The sequence below is a fragment of the Micromys minutus genome, assembly GCF_963924665.1.
Source record: "Micromys minutus genome assembly, chromosome: 17".
NCBI classification, from domain to species: Eukaryota; Metazoa; Chordata; class Mammalia; order Rodentia; family Muridae; genus Micromys; species Micromys minutus.
Genome location: NC_137952.1, coordinates 29,850,328 through 29,865,722, shown reverse-complemented (window position 1 = coordinate 29,865,722; position 15,395 = coordinate 29,850,328). Strand labels below are relative to the sequence as shown.

General features: G+C 45.5%; 1 protein-coding gene and 1 pseudogene across 2 annotated transcripts in view; both read right to left on the bottom strand.

The window, feature by feature from the left end:
• Positions 1-15,395, bottom strand: part of LOC308431438 (protein FAM98B-like) — a 292,458-nt pseudogene that overhangs the window by 259,999 nt on the left and 17,064 nt on the right. The gene's annotated exons all lie outside the window — the stretch shown is intronic.
• Positions 3,417-13,900, bottom strand: AFG2B (AFG2 AAA ATPase homolog B). Its single transcript, XM_080931102.1, has 8 exons — positions 12,761-13,900; positions 11,801-11,995; positions 10,054-10,212; positions 7,911-8,120; positions 6,926-7,118; positions 5,377-5,507; positions 4,269-4,394; positions 3,417-3,638 (listed from the first exon to the last, which is right to left on the bottom strand). The coding sequence occupies exons 1-8, from the start codon at positions 13,832-13,834 to the stop codon at positions 3,459-3,461; spliced, it is 2,268 nt and encodes a 755-aa protein (XP_080787228.1). The 5' UTR covers positions 13,835-13,900; the 3' UTR covers positions 3,417-3,458.

The window sequence follows — 15,395 nt, the reverse complement described above, 5'->3', positions numbered from 1 at the left end:
AAAAGCCACCAACTGTCCATGGCTCCTCAGCTGAGGTCAGGGTTTGTGAGCTCCTTCCCCAAGCTAAACTTGGATTAGTTTGCTCTTCCTAGGACCCTGCTGCACCCAGCTCTCATGAGTCCTCAAGTGCAGAGGGCACTGTTTAGTTCCAGTCCCTCACAACCCCAGGTTCTTACAACCCCCTCCCCATGATGATCTTTGAACTTGCAGGAGTGGTTAAGGTATAGATGTCCGGTTTATGGATGAAGCCTCAAAGGACAAGTTGGTCTCTGTATTCAGGCTCTGCATAACTAACCAGCTGTGGGTTTGCATACTCTCATCTACCGTACTAAAACCTCCGAGAGCTGCTTTGTAGGCCTGAGAGCTGCACTAGTTTATAGAGCTGTGGACTGAAAGGGTAGTGATGGTATTTTGTATAGATGTTGTAGTGGGCTTACTCCTGGGGTCTGCAACTACAGGCCCTTGACCAGATTTACAGTGTCAGGCATGAGCTCCTGCTGTGCAGAGGGTCTCAAATCCAATCAGATTTTCTTAAATACAATCCATTTTTCTCCATACCATTTGTGCCATGGCTGCACCTAAGGGGTTCGGGGAACAGTGTCTTACCACAACAGAGCCAAGGCCAGCCTCACACATTGGTCACTATTGTAGTTCACAGTTGGGTGAAGCCATTGATGACCCACACAGCAGCCTACCTAGCACCATCCGGTACACGTCTAGGTATGTATCCAAAGGACTCCTTTTCCTACCGCAAAGACACACGCTGACCAATGTTCATAACTGCGCTAGTCACAATAGCTAGCAAATTTACCATAGTGTTAATCATTTGGAGTAGGTTCTAGATAACGAAGTAGTTAGGTTATTCTATATTTGTTTCCAAGAAGAGAATGCTAAAGGAATTGAAAGTACGTATCTACATATTGTGCTCAAATAACCTTTAAAATATGTTTATTTCTACTCCTGGCAATGACAATTAGATCTAGGAAGCCACACTTCTGTCCCTTTGCATTAATACCCAGGTATCCTGAGTTCTGGGGGATGTTAGTTGTTTCCGCCTTGGATTCCAGGAATTACAGCAGTTTGGGGTGGTTTTTATTTAACAGCTAATCTTACTTATTAAGGCAACTGCAGCAATTTAAACAGTAAATTGCCTGCTCAATAAATATTGTTACAGAAAGAGGTAAATGAGCAAAAACTGTCATAGATTGTGCTCTTTTGTCTGAGGCTGCTGTAGGTAGAAGCATTCAGAATCTCTCATCCAGTTCTTCAGAATACAAACAAGTCCAGTGCCTCACTACCACACTCCCTGTAACTAGAGCACAGACAGACTGACAGACACACACACACACATCACTTAACCCAAACACCAAATGCTGGCATCCAGGTGTGGCACCAGGCTACTGCTGCCTGGGGTACCTAGACGTGAACCAGGTAAATTAGGCCACAGAGTTCCCACTAGGACAGTAGCCAGTTTCACTATAATCCTGCCAGTTTAGAAGACGGCTTTGTCTACCTGACTCCAAGTGCTAGACACTTGGAGCCTTCTGTAGCTACTGTGACTTGACTCTTGACATGTTAAGCCATGGTTGGTTGGCACTCACCTTCAGATCAAAACTTAACCAGCCCTGTCAGGCTTGTTGAGAGAAATGGAGCATCCTCATTGTTTGAATTTCTGACAAATCTGGACAGTGGGCTACACTCTGATCACCCCATCCTTCGGTAGCTGCTTTACTGGGTTTGACACTGGGATTTCCAGGCATTCTTTACGCTAGGGTTAACTACTAAGGCTAGAGAGCAGTCTGAGAGCACAGGGGGGAAACACACTCAGACTTATGTCTTTCCAGGCCAAGTATTCATTTTCCACAAAGGTGTTGGTAAGGGGTAATATTTGGGGTGAGAAACTATGAGAAAGAAGGGATGAGGAAGACAGCATGGACAAAGCACATTGTGTGAAAATGTCATGAAAACTAGCTTAGGACACTATAAAATGCCAACCAAAACATTAAAAAAAAAAAAAAAAGTCTTAGAAGTTGTGCAGAGCAATCTTCTGATTCATGGAAACTGAGTCGCATTTCGGTGACAGGCACGCAGATGCCATCCTGGGTGGAGAAGACACACTGCTAGTGTGGAAAGTAGCCAACACTGTTGTACTGTTGTGGGTTGCCCTGGTGCTGTTTGTATTCTGATGTTAATTCTGCTTCCTCAACAGGGGCTGCTCCAACCAGGAGTAGATCACATACTCAGGTGATTTCACATGAACCTTCTCCCCATTTTAGCTGGCCAAATACAGCCTGTGATCAGGCAGTGGAGGAATAGCTGTGGCTGGAGGTTTTAGAGAGTAGGGAACAAGAGAGGAAAAGGAGGTGGAAGGATGGAGCAGAATCACATGGCTGGGAGAAGCAAGGGATCTCATAGAGCAGTGGTAAACCTGCCCTGTCTGAGCATATGGCTTGTAAATCTGTAAAATGAGTTGTATGTTTCTGCATGGGCTTATTGGGGCTGGAGTTTTGCTGCAACAAGTTGGTACTCTTCAATTAAAACCCAACTAACCCAATAAAAGTCCCCTGCCTCATCCTCCCCTTCTAACCCCCCAAAAGTGGCTAGGGCAGCAATCTAAGGAAGCAGCAGTGTGTGGATTGAAAGCTGACTGGATAGAGAGCTGCAGAGAGCTGCAGAGAGGCTTTCTACCCAAGCCCCAGACAGCTATAGCCAGAGGCAGCACCTAGCCTAGAGCTGGACTTGGGCAAAGCAGTGTCAGATTCCCAGGGAGGGACTGGGGTGGGGGTGGGACCTTGGAGCACAACTTCCTGAGAGGTAGTTTTCTGGCAGACACTAATCACTAAGACAGAGAAATACACCGAATACATTAAAATACAGTTGTTGATGTTAAGCTTTCTGGAGCTGGTGAGTTAACTGTAATGTAAGGCAATCTTATCTGTGAGGCACACATGCTCAACACTAGCAATAATGGAGCATTATGCACGTACAGCCACAAACTGCATGTTGTGAGTGACAGGCATGTATGAGAGTGAACTCCCCAAATCCTCTTACCTGTTGGTGCCACTATCTCGCTGGAATAACCATATTACTGGGTGACATTCATCAAAAAACCACCCAACGGCACACTTCTCAGTGTCACCCCCAAGACTGACTTAAGGCTCTATTGTAGCTTCAAGTCCTTAAGAAAATGGTGGTAAAATGTGAGAGTGGGAATCTGGGCTAGAGCCTGCTCAAGTCCTCTGTTCTACTGCAAAGTCATAAGACCACCAAGAATAATTATCTCATCACAATCACACACACACATTTTATTATGGTGTTTAAATATATCTTCTAGAAGTAGGATGGTCCTTACCAGGCAAGTTCTCAGTCTTTCAGCCTCTCTCCAGCTCTCTCCTCCCCACCTCTCCCTTCCCCGTCTCATGAAAATGTGAAGTTACAAACCACTTCCTAGGAAAAACTTAATAAAATAAAATTTTATGGTCTTCCGAGTTAGACAGTTCTGTTTTAAATAAGTTTTCGTAGAAAGTCAGCTCTTTCAGAGTTAAGGATGGCTTCACAGTCTCAAGTGCTTCTGTGAAGTGCTCCTGTCTCACAGTGGTTGCTTCCATCCCGTTTTCTTGCAGAGCAAACAAGGCAGCCTGAAGGACACAAGCAGAAAGCAGCAGTCAATCTGCTTCCCATTAAAACTAACAGTAATTGTCAGCACCGCAATCTGGCGTCCCCTCAAAGGAGTTCAACGCCATCAAAAAACCACTAAAAGTTAAGTTGAGTAAAAATCCACCATGGACCACGTTTCCAGCACATTAAAAATTCAGCCCTAAAAGAGGCAAACTGTGATTATACATGCCCTGAATCCAGAGTCTGCAGCACTGCTCATAAAAGAAAAGATGGCACATTTTATGACCTGGCAATTCTTGTAACCATGTGCATGTATGAAAGATCTACACTCCCACCACAAACTGTTCATGGCAGAATATAGAAACTCAGAGCTCAAAGGCTGCAAAGCTTGTCTCCAGTGTAGGAGTGAGCGAGTGTTCGCCTTTGGTGGACAGCAGGGGCAGAGGGTAGGAAGGGTCAAAGGAAGAGGCTAGAAAACCAACAGTCCATTCTTAACACAAGCGCTATTATAAAACTGTGGTCTGTGGTCACTTTACAGTCATTCAGTACCATATTCTTAAGATCTGTGTATTCCTCTCAATTTTATATTTAATAAAACAGAAAGAAAACCATTCAGACTCCGGCCTCTGAATAAAACAGTACACACTCACTTCTTTGCAGAGGTTTCTAAGATCAGCTCCAGAGAAATAACAGGTTTCTGCTGCTAGGTTTTCTAGAGAAACATCAGGCCCTATTGGCATGTTGTTTGTACAGACTTTTAAAATAGATAGCCTGCCCTGGAAGAAAATAAAGAAACAAAAAAATATTTACAATGTTATAACATTTATGTTCAACACTGATACAGTAAACATTTTAAGTTTAAATTTTCTATCATATTACAAAATGTGTATGTGGTATGTGTGTGTTGTGTGTGTGGTGGAGGGATGGGGTATATGTGTGTATGATGTGTGTGTGGTAACTGTGTGTGTGATGTATGTATGGTATGTGCATTTGTAGGTGAGTGGTGTATATGGTGTGTAATTTGTGTGGTGTGTGTGGTGTATATTTTTATGTACAATGTGTGTGTTCATATTCAAATAATTAAAATCATTCTTGCTTCTGAAAGAGATTGAGTCATCAATGGTCTACACAGCAATGGTAGAAACACTATCATGAAATACAAATATTTTCTTAATTAACCTTTGAAGTTGCCAGTCATAACCATTTCTCCTGATGAGACAAGATGATTCTCTTTTGGGAATCAAAGTGCTATCGGAATGAGATTAGATTAGAAACAAACACATGATTTATCAGACACATTTAGAAGCATCAGACATTTACTGAAAAGAGATCTCTTTAAAACTTGATAAAAGCCCAAAGAAGGAAAAACTAGTTCCTGGAGCCCTCCACCATCTGACAGTCATTCTGGGTGTTTAGGAGCAAAGCTGACTGGACATGCTGCCGTCCCCACAGACCCAGACCACTAACGCCCTTTCACTGACTCAAACGCCTTAAGATCCTTCCATCCCAGGTACCGTAACACCCAGTGCCCTTAGTTCTGCTGGGAGCATCAGCGTCACTTCCAGGCATGTTTCCCTGGGAACCAGCATGGACAAACATGTGACTTTATAAAGAAGCTACCAAGCAAAGAACTGGGTACCAGCACTGCACAGTGAGAGCGGGACACACCGCCTGCTGCCAGCCAGTCTACAATTTCTCCAGACATGCTACTAGGCAGGCGCGATGCATTGCTGATGCAAAGGACACAGCACTGCTTACCTGTCGATCAGGAGGGGGGACATAGATCATCTTATCTAATCTCCCAGGCCGTAACAAGGCGTCGTCTAACACATCAGGCCTGTTTGTTGCCACAATAATCATGACACTCTGATTAAGAATTTCTTGACACTCTGAGGGAAAGCATATAAGACAAAGTAACATCAACAAACCGTGACTTATTAAAATCCTTCAAGTCCCACATGATAAAGTACTGCTTGAAAGAGGTAACCTTCTTTTTGGAGCCAGGATGCTTACACCCAGTCCCAGCCACCTTCTTGGTAGAAAGCCACCCCCCAACAACCCATTAATCAAAGCTACCTTGTGTGTCTGGAGGAATGGCTAGTCCTGACAGGCGTTTCTCCGTGTGGGAACTGGTGAGAAGCCAGATGGAAGAACACCTGGCCAGGGCCCAAATCCACCCAAGCACTCAATGAACAGAAACTATAAAGAAGCTGCTTGCAAGGGCAGGATGTGTGACTAATGGGAAACAGGTATGGTTCTGGAAAGTCTAGCTTTCAATACCCCAAAGGTGGAAATTTACTTTTTATTCTTCTTTCCAGAGGCAGAAATGATGACAATCAAGCTGAACTGCAGCTATGCAAACCCTGGATGAGAAGCAACATTTGTTTCTGTTTGAGGTAGGGTCTCATGTACCCCAGGCTGTCCCAAAACTCTTTACTCAACAAAACTGACCTTGAAACCGTGTCTGCACTGCCCGAGTACCGGGTTTCCCAGTGCACATGAGCACACCTCGCTTACGTGGTGCTATGGATAGAACCAGGGTTTGGGCCTGCCAGGCAGTCACTCTGCCACTGAGCTACGTACACTCCCAGCCCAAAAGAAGCAACATTTGAAAGCACAACAAGGTGAGGCCTAAAATCAAAACCATTCACTGAGTTGAATACTCCAAGCAGTTCTCCAGTGTTGACCCTCAAAGCACCAAGTTTCCCAACATGCTAATGGGCTAAGGTAAAGCACCATGAGACCACACTGCCATGGGTCCCCTGTAATTACAGTGGCTGACGTGCTCCTTCTGTGGGAGGATTTTTAAACCGTGAAATAAACAATATGATCACACTAAAAGAAGTCAGAAATGACCTGCTCAGGACAAGAAGCCACTATTTCTGAACAATGGGCTCACAGAAGCAAGACACTCCCAAAGCCACCTTCACTGGCTTTCAACTATTAAAGTTACTCAATTGCTAATTTGTTTTGCAATGTTTCACACACACAAATTGAAGAAGAAATAAGTTCTTCAGGATATATATGAGAATAATTTCCCTTTTCCACTAAGTAAAAAAAAATATTTCTCATACTTAGAAAAACTAATTTCACATATCAGATAATTAAATAAAGCTTTTCACTTTCTTCTGTCCAAGTCTCAACTTTTGTCTGCCCTGTGAAAGCCCCAAGAATTCACATGAAATCATACGAATCCCTATGTAGGATGAAGTCAGCCGGGGAAAAGCAGCCGTGCGGGAATGCTATTTAATTCTGGTGTGTCCTAGCTAACAGAGTGCTCGCAGTGCCTCCAGCTCCTGGTATTTACCCTGTTGGCTCGCTTTACTCCCTCTTCTCTCTACCGTCCTAACTCCCACACCATCGAGTTCGTTCAGCAGAACTGAAAGAACTCGCTCCCGAGCATCACATCCCGAGGTGCCGACTGAGCGAGACCCCAAGACTGAGTCAATTTCATCCAAAAACACAAGCGCTGGAGTATTGGCTCTTGCTTGTCGAAATACCTTAGTGAGGGAAGAAAAACATAACGTCACACGCTGTTCTGGTGACCGTTTCCACTTTCCTATTTGTTACCATGAAAACAGAAAAATGAAGATTCTAAGTGCTTACAAACTAGAGAATAAGCAAAACAAGGGCCAAAGATAAATAGTTGTTTTTAAAAAAAATTGTCTTCTCAAAAGGTATTTAACATGGAATTCCAGAATTTTTTTTTTTAAGGCAGGATTTCGTTCTATAGCCCAGGCTGGCTGGGAATTCAGAGATCTGCCTGTTCCTGTCTCCTCAGTACGAAAATTAAAGATATGTGCCACCAATTCCATCTGGTGATGTTTAACTTTAAAAACCAAGATAAAAGTGCCGAAGAGACGGCTCAGGGGTCGAGAGTGCATGCTGTTCTTATCGAGGCCCTGAGTTCACTTCCTTGTAGAGTCACAATCTTCTGCAACTCCAGCTCTAAGGGATCCAGCATCCTTTTCTGGGTCTTCACAACTGCACACAAGTGCACATAGCCCACCTGGGTGCGCGCACACACACACATGCATACACATGATCTTTTAAAATTACAAAAGTAAATAAATAATAAATAAATAGAGATAAAATTTCAGATTGGTAAAAACCTCACCTCGGCCCTACTCAAAATCTGAGAGAAAATTTACCAAACAGTAGCAGTATGTGGAAGGGTTATGGGGAAGGGAGCTCTTATTTTAAACTTAAGCTTGTATACCTTCCACAGCCAGAAAAACAAAAACCAACAGAACAAGACAAAACAAACAAGCAAACAAAAAAACACTACCGACCTGAGACAAGACTTTTTCTGAGTCTCCAACAAAAGGAGAGAAGAGATCAGCCCCACACACTGAGACGAAGGAGCAATGGCAGCTTGTGGCCAGGGCCTTCACCAGAGTGGTTTTAGCACATCCAGGGGGACCATACAGAAGAAGGCCCTTTGGCTGTGTCAGACCCATCCTAGCAAACTCCTGAGGGAACTTCAGAGGCCACTCAACACACTGCAAATAGGCAGACAGACAGACGGATGTCAGTGCGCCATCCACCTCACCCAGCACTTGCCCCAGCCTGTTGGGCTCAGATAGCCTCCCGTCCTGATGACAGCCCCAGGAAGCCAGATCCCTGCTACTCCGCTCATCTGCACCCAGGCACTTTCCTTGTGAGACCATGCTATGCCTGAATCTTCTCCCAACATCTCTCAGTGGCTATTCTTTCTAAATTATCTTTTCCCTTCTGTGTCTTGCTATTTTTTCTGCATGTATGTACATGGACCATGTACCTTCCTGGTCCCTGCAGAGGTCAGAAGCTGTTGGATCCCATAGAACTAGAGTTATGGATGGTTATAAGCTGCCATGTGGGTTTGGGGAACTGAATCTGGTCTTCTGCAAGAGCAACAAATTCTCTTAACCGCTGAGCCATCTCTCCAGCCCCATGTGGCTATTCTCTCTCAGTGGTTCAAATGTACCTGCTTGGAGAAGACGAGTCAGTGAAGACGCTGAGGACAGACTGGTCACGGAAACATGAGAAATTGCATTTTACAAAGCTCTAGTGCCATTCTTCTGACAGGGAACTATCATTCTGGTTGACTATGTTCACTGAGACAAGGAATCTTAGGTACAGTGGGGGAACGGATTAGCTGGACTCTATTGTTTTATGTTTCCTTTTGGTTTTTTGAGACAGGGTCAAACTATGGAGCCCTGACAATCCCAGAATTTACTATGTAGACCAAGCTGGCCTCAAACTCAAAGAAATCCACCTGCCCCTGCCTCCAAGTGCTGGGATTAAAGGCGTGTCTCCTATGCCTGGTGTTAACTGGACCCTTGACATGGCATGTTGACAGCTCTGTGGTCATCTAGCAGACAGGCAGCTCAACAGTCATGATGACATGAGGAAAAGTCTACTCAAGACCTTTCAAGGGACAACTAAGACCAATCTTAGACCCTGTCAATCCCTCAGACTGCAGAAAGGGTTTCTGGGACAGGAGAGATGGCTCAATGGTTAAGAGCACTTGTTGCTCTTGCAGAGGACTAAGTTTTGCTCTCAGAACCTACACGGTGCTTCACAACCATCCATAACTCCAGTCTCAGGGCATCTGACACCCTCCTCTGACTTCCATGGGCAGCAAGCATGCATGTGGTCCCAATGTATATATACCTGGGGCCAAAACACTGATATGTATAAAATAAAAATGATTTTAAAGAAAGAAAGCTGTCCCTAAGTCTCTCAGAGCATCAACATTTCAGGGAAGAGAGAAGAGTGCCCAGGAAGATAGGAAACTGCCACAACCAGCCTAATAGAAGACATCAAAAGAAGTGTGGTTGGCGACTCTTCATTGATACCGTGAAAGTTAAATAAGACAAGCCTATGGGAAAGGCTTGCTATGACTTTAAACTCCAGCACCATGGAGGAAAAACCACAGTACTTGCATATGACCTACAATCTATCAGTTATAATACTTAATAATGTAAATAGCATGTACACAGTTGACATACTGCATTGTCTAGGGAAAAATAACAGGAAAAAGTGTTAAATCTGTTCAGTGTCGACCGTATTTTGAATAGCTGCATCCACAGATGCAGACCCTTGGAAATACAGGCCAAATGCTCTCCTTTACTTGCTCTCGCACTCTAGTGGCTAGTAAATGGCTGACTGCCTACATGTCTCAAAAATTAAAGCATTTACTATCTGGCTTATCACAGCAATTCCGTTGACCTGTGTTCTAGATTATAATGAACTCTCTAAAGCGAAAACCTTAAAAGACTAAGACGGGGCAGCAACCCAAAAACTAGTATCTACAGAAGTCTAATTAAATAAAGGCTAAAGCACACGACCAGGAATTTGGTAAGATGGGTAGTGCAGTCTGCTTACAGCATTTTCACTGTAGACACAGCCGTCTCTCTGGGCAGCCAGAATAAGCTGATCAGTAACTGTTACCTGCTTTAACTTCAGTTTCACGGTCTCAAGTCCACCGATCTGCTCCCAGCCAACAGGCTTGATGTCCGTCAGCCCGATGGAACTTCGAAATGATGAGGGCTGAATCTTTTTAAAAGCTTCAAGAAAATCTGCTTCCTCGATTTTAGGACTGTCCTGGTTCTGAAGAAATATATCCCAAAAAGAAAAGTGAAGCCAAAAATTAGGGAGGCCTTTTCTAGAGTATACATAATGCATAAGAAACTCTAGAAAACAAACAGAACGGGAACCACCAACAACACCCCACCCCTCTTTTGAACTTATACATCCAAGTATCACTATTCTCAGTTTCAAGCATCTTCGTCAATCATCCCTCAGAGTAGAGGCTCTGAGCTCACTCCTTCAGTTTTCCTTTCTACTGTATGTATGTGAGTACACTGTTGCTGTCTTCAGACACCAGAAGAGGGCATCTGATCCCATTACAGATGGTTGTGAGCCACGCCCCCTGGGCTGTTTCTGAACTCAGCCATCGCTATGGTGACTAGACTCAGGTAGGCCCCTCCTTAAGTGGCAGTGAGCGGACTGGTCCACCTAAGCCAGAAATGCTTAAGATCAGGTCTGGAACTTCACAAAGCAGAGGGAATTCCAACTGTGCCTCCCTTCTCTCTGGACCTCTCGCTCTCTCACACAGGACAAACGTTTTCACACCTCCACACAGGGACTCATTCAAACACTAGGCAGTTTGGTACCAAATCCATTAGGATGAGGAATCAGAAGTTCATATAACTTCTTCCCACCTTCAGTATTAGAATGAAAGTAACAAAAAAGTTAGGAAAGATTTAAATTATTTCGATAAAATAATTTAGGATGCTATGAATGCTGAAATGTCCCCAAATCCCCAGCTGCTAAAATTATTACTGCTGATGAGGTCTAGAGACCCAGGTTATCATATACAGAATGATTTGATTTTCAAAATAATACTACTGTAAACTATTATATTTAAGACAACCCCAAATATTTTTAGAGTAACTACTTACTTAAAATTTGAAAAGCAATGACAATCTTTCGTAAAATTTCAAGTACTCAAATTTTTTCGGATTAGAAAACTTCATTTCTCTCATAGATATTAATCAATAATAATAATAATAATAATAATAATAATAATAATACAGTATCAAGACAATGAAGAAATCTTATGATATTGGATTATTCTAGAAATCAAAGTTAACTTTGGTGATATTCATTGTCATGAGTGACTAAAGTTTAGCTGTGTTATCATGGCTGTGGGATAGTCTCATGTCTCAGAAACACGAACACACATATAAACTCATGCACATAAAGAAAGACATGTCAAAGTACACACAGTAGAATGTTACAAGTGGATAATCCTCAAGAATGCTATGCAAAGGTTTTTGGCACCATTTTTGTGCCCATCTGTGTAATCTGATTGGCTACTTAACAGCTTTAAATTCAAATCTGTCCAATGATTCTGAGGGACACTGACTTTCCTGGAAGACTCAGCATTTATCTTCAACTTTAGTCATACATTTATATGGAGTTGAGTTATAAATATATTTGTGAGATTATATTTGTACACACACACACACACACATACACACACACACACACACACACACACACACACCCCAGCTGTGGAACCTACCAGCCATGCCAAGGAATACATGCACTTACCACCTTTTTTAACCCCACATTAATCTGTCATATCAGTCTGAAAGACTACCACGGCTGGTGACAGGTGAACACTTCCTACCTCCTCGTTCTTCTCATTCTTGAGAAGGGCACACATGGCAGCCTCCCTACAGAGTGCTGTCAGGTCAGCACCCACATAGCCAACTGTCATTTCTGCCAGGAGACCTAAATCCACGTGACTGGAGATGGGCATCTTTGAAGTAATCACTCCCAGAATTGCTTCTCTTTGTTTAAGGGTGGGAGTCCCAATGACAACCTACAGGCAAAGCAAAACGGAGAGAAATTAGAAGTGCACAACTTAAAATCTTTCTTTAAACGCATCTTTACCAATACGTACAGTCACTCAGCAGACCTTTCTGGAACTTACAACACGAACTTCTAAGCACACCTTAGATTATGAATACAAGACAGTTGTTCACTGGAACAACGGTGGTTGGGGATTTCCATAATGAAAACTCTGTGTGTTTCCCTGGAGAAATCTTTGTTGTTTTTTGAGAACACACCAAGTTCTGGCAGTCAGGGATCAAATAACAGAGCAGATAACCTAGGCCCGTGTTCTTTGGAGGCAGGGCCCTTTAATAGATGGTACAAGGAAGAAATTCATTCAAGTCCTCGAAAGACTTAATAAGAGAATCCTACCACATTTAAATATTATTTAATTACTAACAATTCCTTAGAAATTAAATCACCGAGGACCAAAGCTCCTAAGAAAGACAGCCCTGACAATTTAGGAAGTCAACTGTAGGACGGGAAGCTGGCATCCTGACAGAAATGAACACATTTAGGAGCTAATGCATCTTTTTATTTACCTTCCCTGCCCTCTCTTGCTCTGACTAAATTCTCATTCCAAAGGCGATTTCAGTTCAATATGCTTGCAACAGGCTTAGTTACTTCAACAAGGCAAAAGACCATCCTGTTTCCCAGAACGATTTGAACCCAGGTTCCGGCTCGCTCGTCACAAGTGCTCTACAAACCCTGCCTGATCCCGATGTCCAAAAAAGGTGAGCTTCCAGGACTTTACCTCTCGGTCAAACCTCCCCGGCCTGCGAAGCGCTGGGTCTAACTCGTCCGGCCGGTTGGTGGCTCCCACGACCACAACCTCCCTGTCCCCGTGGATGCCGTCCAGCAGCGTCAACACCTGGGCCACCACGCGGTTCTCGGGAGCTCGCAGGGGACCGCCCCTCCGGGGACACAGGGCGTCCACCTCGTCCAGGAAGAGGAGGCTGGGCCCGCGGCTGGCCAGCTCCTGGGCGCGTTGGAAGATGCGCCGCACGTTCTCCTCGGTCTCCCCCGGCCGGGCGCCCTGCAGTGCCGGGGCGCTCACCGCCAGCAGCTCGGCGCCGGCCTCACGCGCCACGGCCCGCACTAGCTGGGTCTTGCCCACTCCCGGGGGTCCCGCCAGGAGCACCCCGCGGGGCACCGCCAGCCCCAGCGCGGCTAAGGCGAGCGGATAGCGCAGCGGCAGGCGGAGCAGCTCCCTCAGGGAGTCGGCCGTCTCCGACAGGCCCCCAAGAGTCACCTCCCCCGAAGGCTCGACCCGTGGCGGAGGCTTATCGCTGAGCGCGATGCGGGTGTGCGGTGTGACCCACCCGGCGGGCTCTGGGTCCGGTGTCCCGCCCACCACGTGCAGAGCTGCAACAGGGCCGGGGACACCGGGCGGGGTGGCCAGCACGTGTCCTCGCGACACGGGCCGGTTGCGCAGCAGCTCCAGCGATACCTCCAGCACCGCGGCGGAACTCGGGGCTCCCGCCTGCGGCCGCAGCACCGGCCACACCTCTAGGCGCCGCAGGGGCGGACAGGGCACCGGCTGCAAGCAGTCCATACTGATCCTCCCCGCGGCCACCTCCGCTCCCGGGCTAGCGCACTGCGGATCCAGCTGCACAAAGCCGTCCGTCCCGTCGCGCCGCGGCCAAGCTGTGCAGAGGCAGCAGCCCCCGGCCGGCAACGAGATCCTCAGCGGCGAGCCCAGATGCGCGCCCAGGCTGCGGAAGGCCGCAGGACCCAGGCGGCAGCGCTGGGTGCCCCGGTCCCGGGGATCCACCGGCAGCACCTTCAAAGGCTGCCCGTCGGGGCAGGGCCCGGAGTCCGGAGCCATGATGGGGAGAAGCACGCCAGGGAAAGCCCGGCAGCAATTCACCGCGCTGCCGGATGCAGGCGGCGCGCATGCGCCATGAGGGAACAACCCACGGATTGACGGTCGAAAGGACTTCTGGGAAAGTGAGAAGAGGCTGGGTCTTCAGACGCCCGGTTGTTGGTCCCAGAACCTCCAGGAAAGGTCTCTGCTGGCATCGTATGGCTGCTCCGTTAGGCCATAAGAGTTTTCATTTTTTGAAGTAAAAAAATTTCTTAAGCAAACAAAACCAAGCTGCTGACAAGGTGTAACCCGTTTACAGGTATAAACAAGGTGTAAATAAAATATCTGTCAAATTAATCGTGATGCTCGTACCTTATGACATATCTTTTATCCTCGTTTTAAAAAGCTTTGAGTATCTAGACATGGGGGTCGGGGAGAGACATGATAAGACCATCTTCAGTAATGAAGGGATGTATGTGAAAGCTAGCGTACTTGTGGATACCTGGTACAGACCTGGCCAGGAAACGGAAGTTTAATGGGGGGTGATCAAGAGGTTTTTTTTCTCTGCATATTTTGACCATGGTCGCATCAAAGGTACAGCTGATGGTCATAACCGATGCCAACTGAGGCAATTAGAGCTTACGTGGCCTTACAGATTTCTGCACTGGTTTAAAACAGAGGTAGAGGTTAAGCTAGTCGGGATATGATGTGGAGGAGAGCTCATGTTTTGTGCTGCATGGAGCGACTGATCCTATTCAAGGCCAGATTCTAAAGTTCTCTGACCTTAGCCAAGAGACACATGACTTGCCCACTAAAACAGCCACTCCCTCCTTGTGTCACAAATATCAACAAAGAGTTCTGTTCGGGGGCCCTCGGCTCTCACTCATTCTCAGGAGAACTATAGTTATCTTTTCCCAGCCTTAGCTCCTCTGAGTCAGACCTTGTTCAGTTGCTTCAGTCATCCGTACATCATTCATTCATCTGAATTCATCATACCTGAAAAGGCATAATCTCGTAGGGAAACACTCTAAGCTGGCTGTCATGGGTCATACCTGTATCCCAACGTTTGGGAGCCTACAAAAAGATGATCACAATTTCCAGCTCAACCTGTGCTACTTAGTAAGGTCGAGCCGAGCCTAAACTACAGAATGGAGAAACATCTCAAAAAAAAAAAAGAAAGAAAAGAAAAGAAAAGAAAACCTTAAAAAGAAAAACATCATCACAGTTTTGTGGTCCTTTAGTTGGTTTACAGGACTCCAAATTTGGCAATTTTGAGCGTTATTTAAAGCACCAAACGCATGCACCACTAGAGGGAGTCCAGAACCAGCAAATGAAGGCCACGGGCACTTGGAGGACAGAACATTTGCTACTGAGGCCTTTACTAGATTTTCCTCAGGGTTCAGCACTCACTTGTATGAAATTGTCTGAAGAATCTATGTGTTCTTATTATATTGTCAGGCGATTCTAACAAAATACCATAAGCTGTCCAGTTACAATAAGCAATGGCAAATTACTTTTTTCCGTTTACAACAGTGTGTGATTTTGTGTGGTGTGTGTATGCACCCGCTCTTGAATTAGGGTG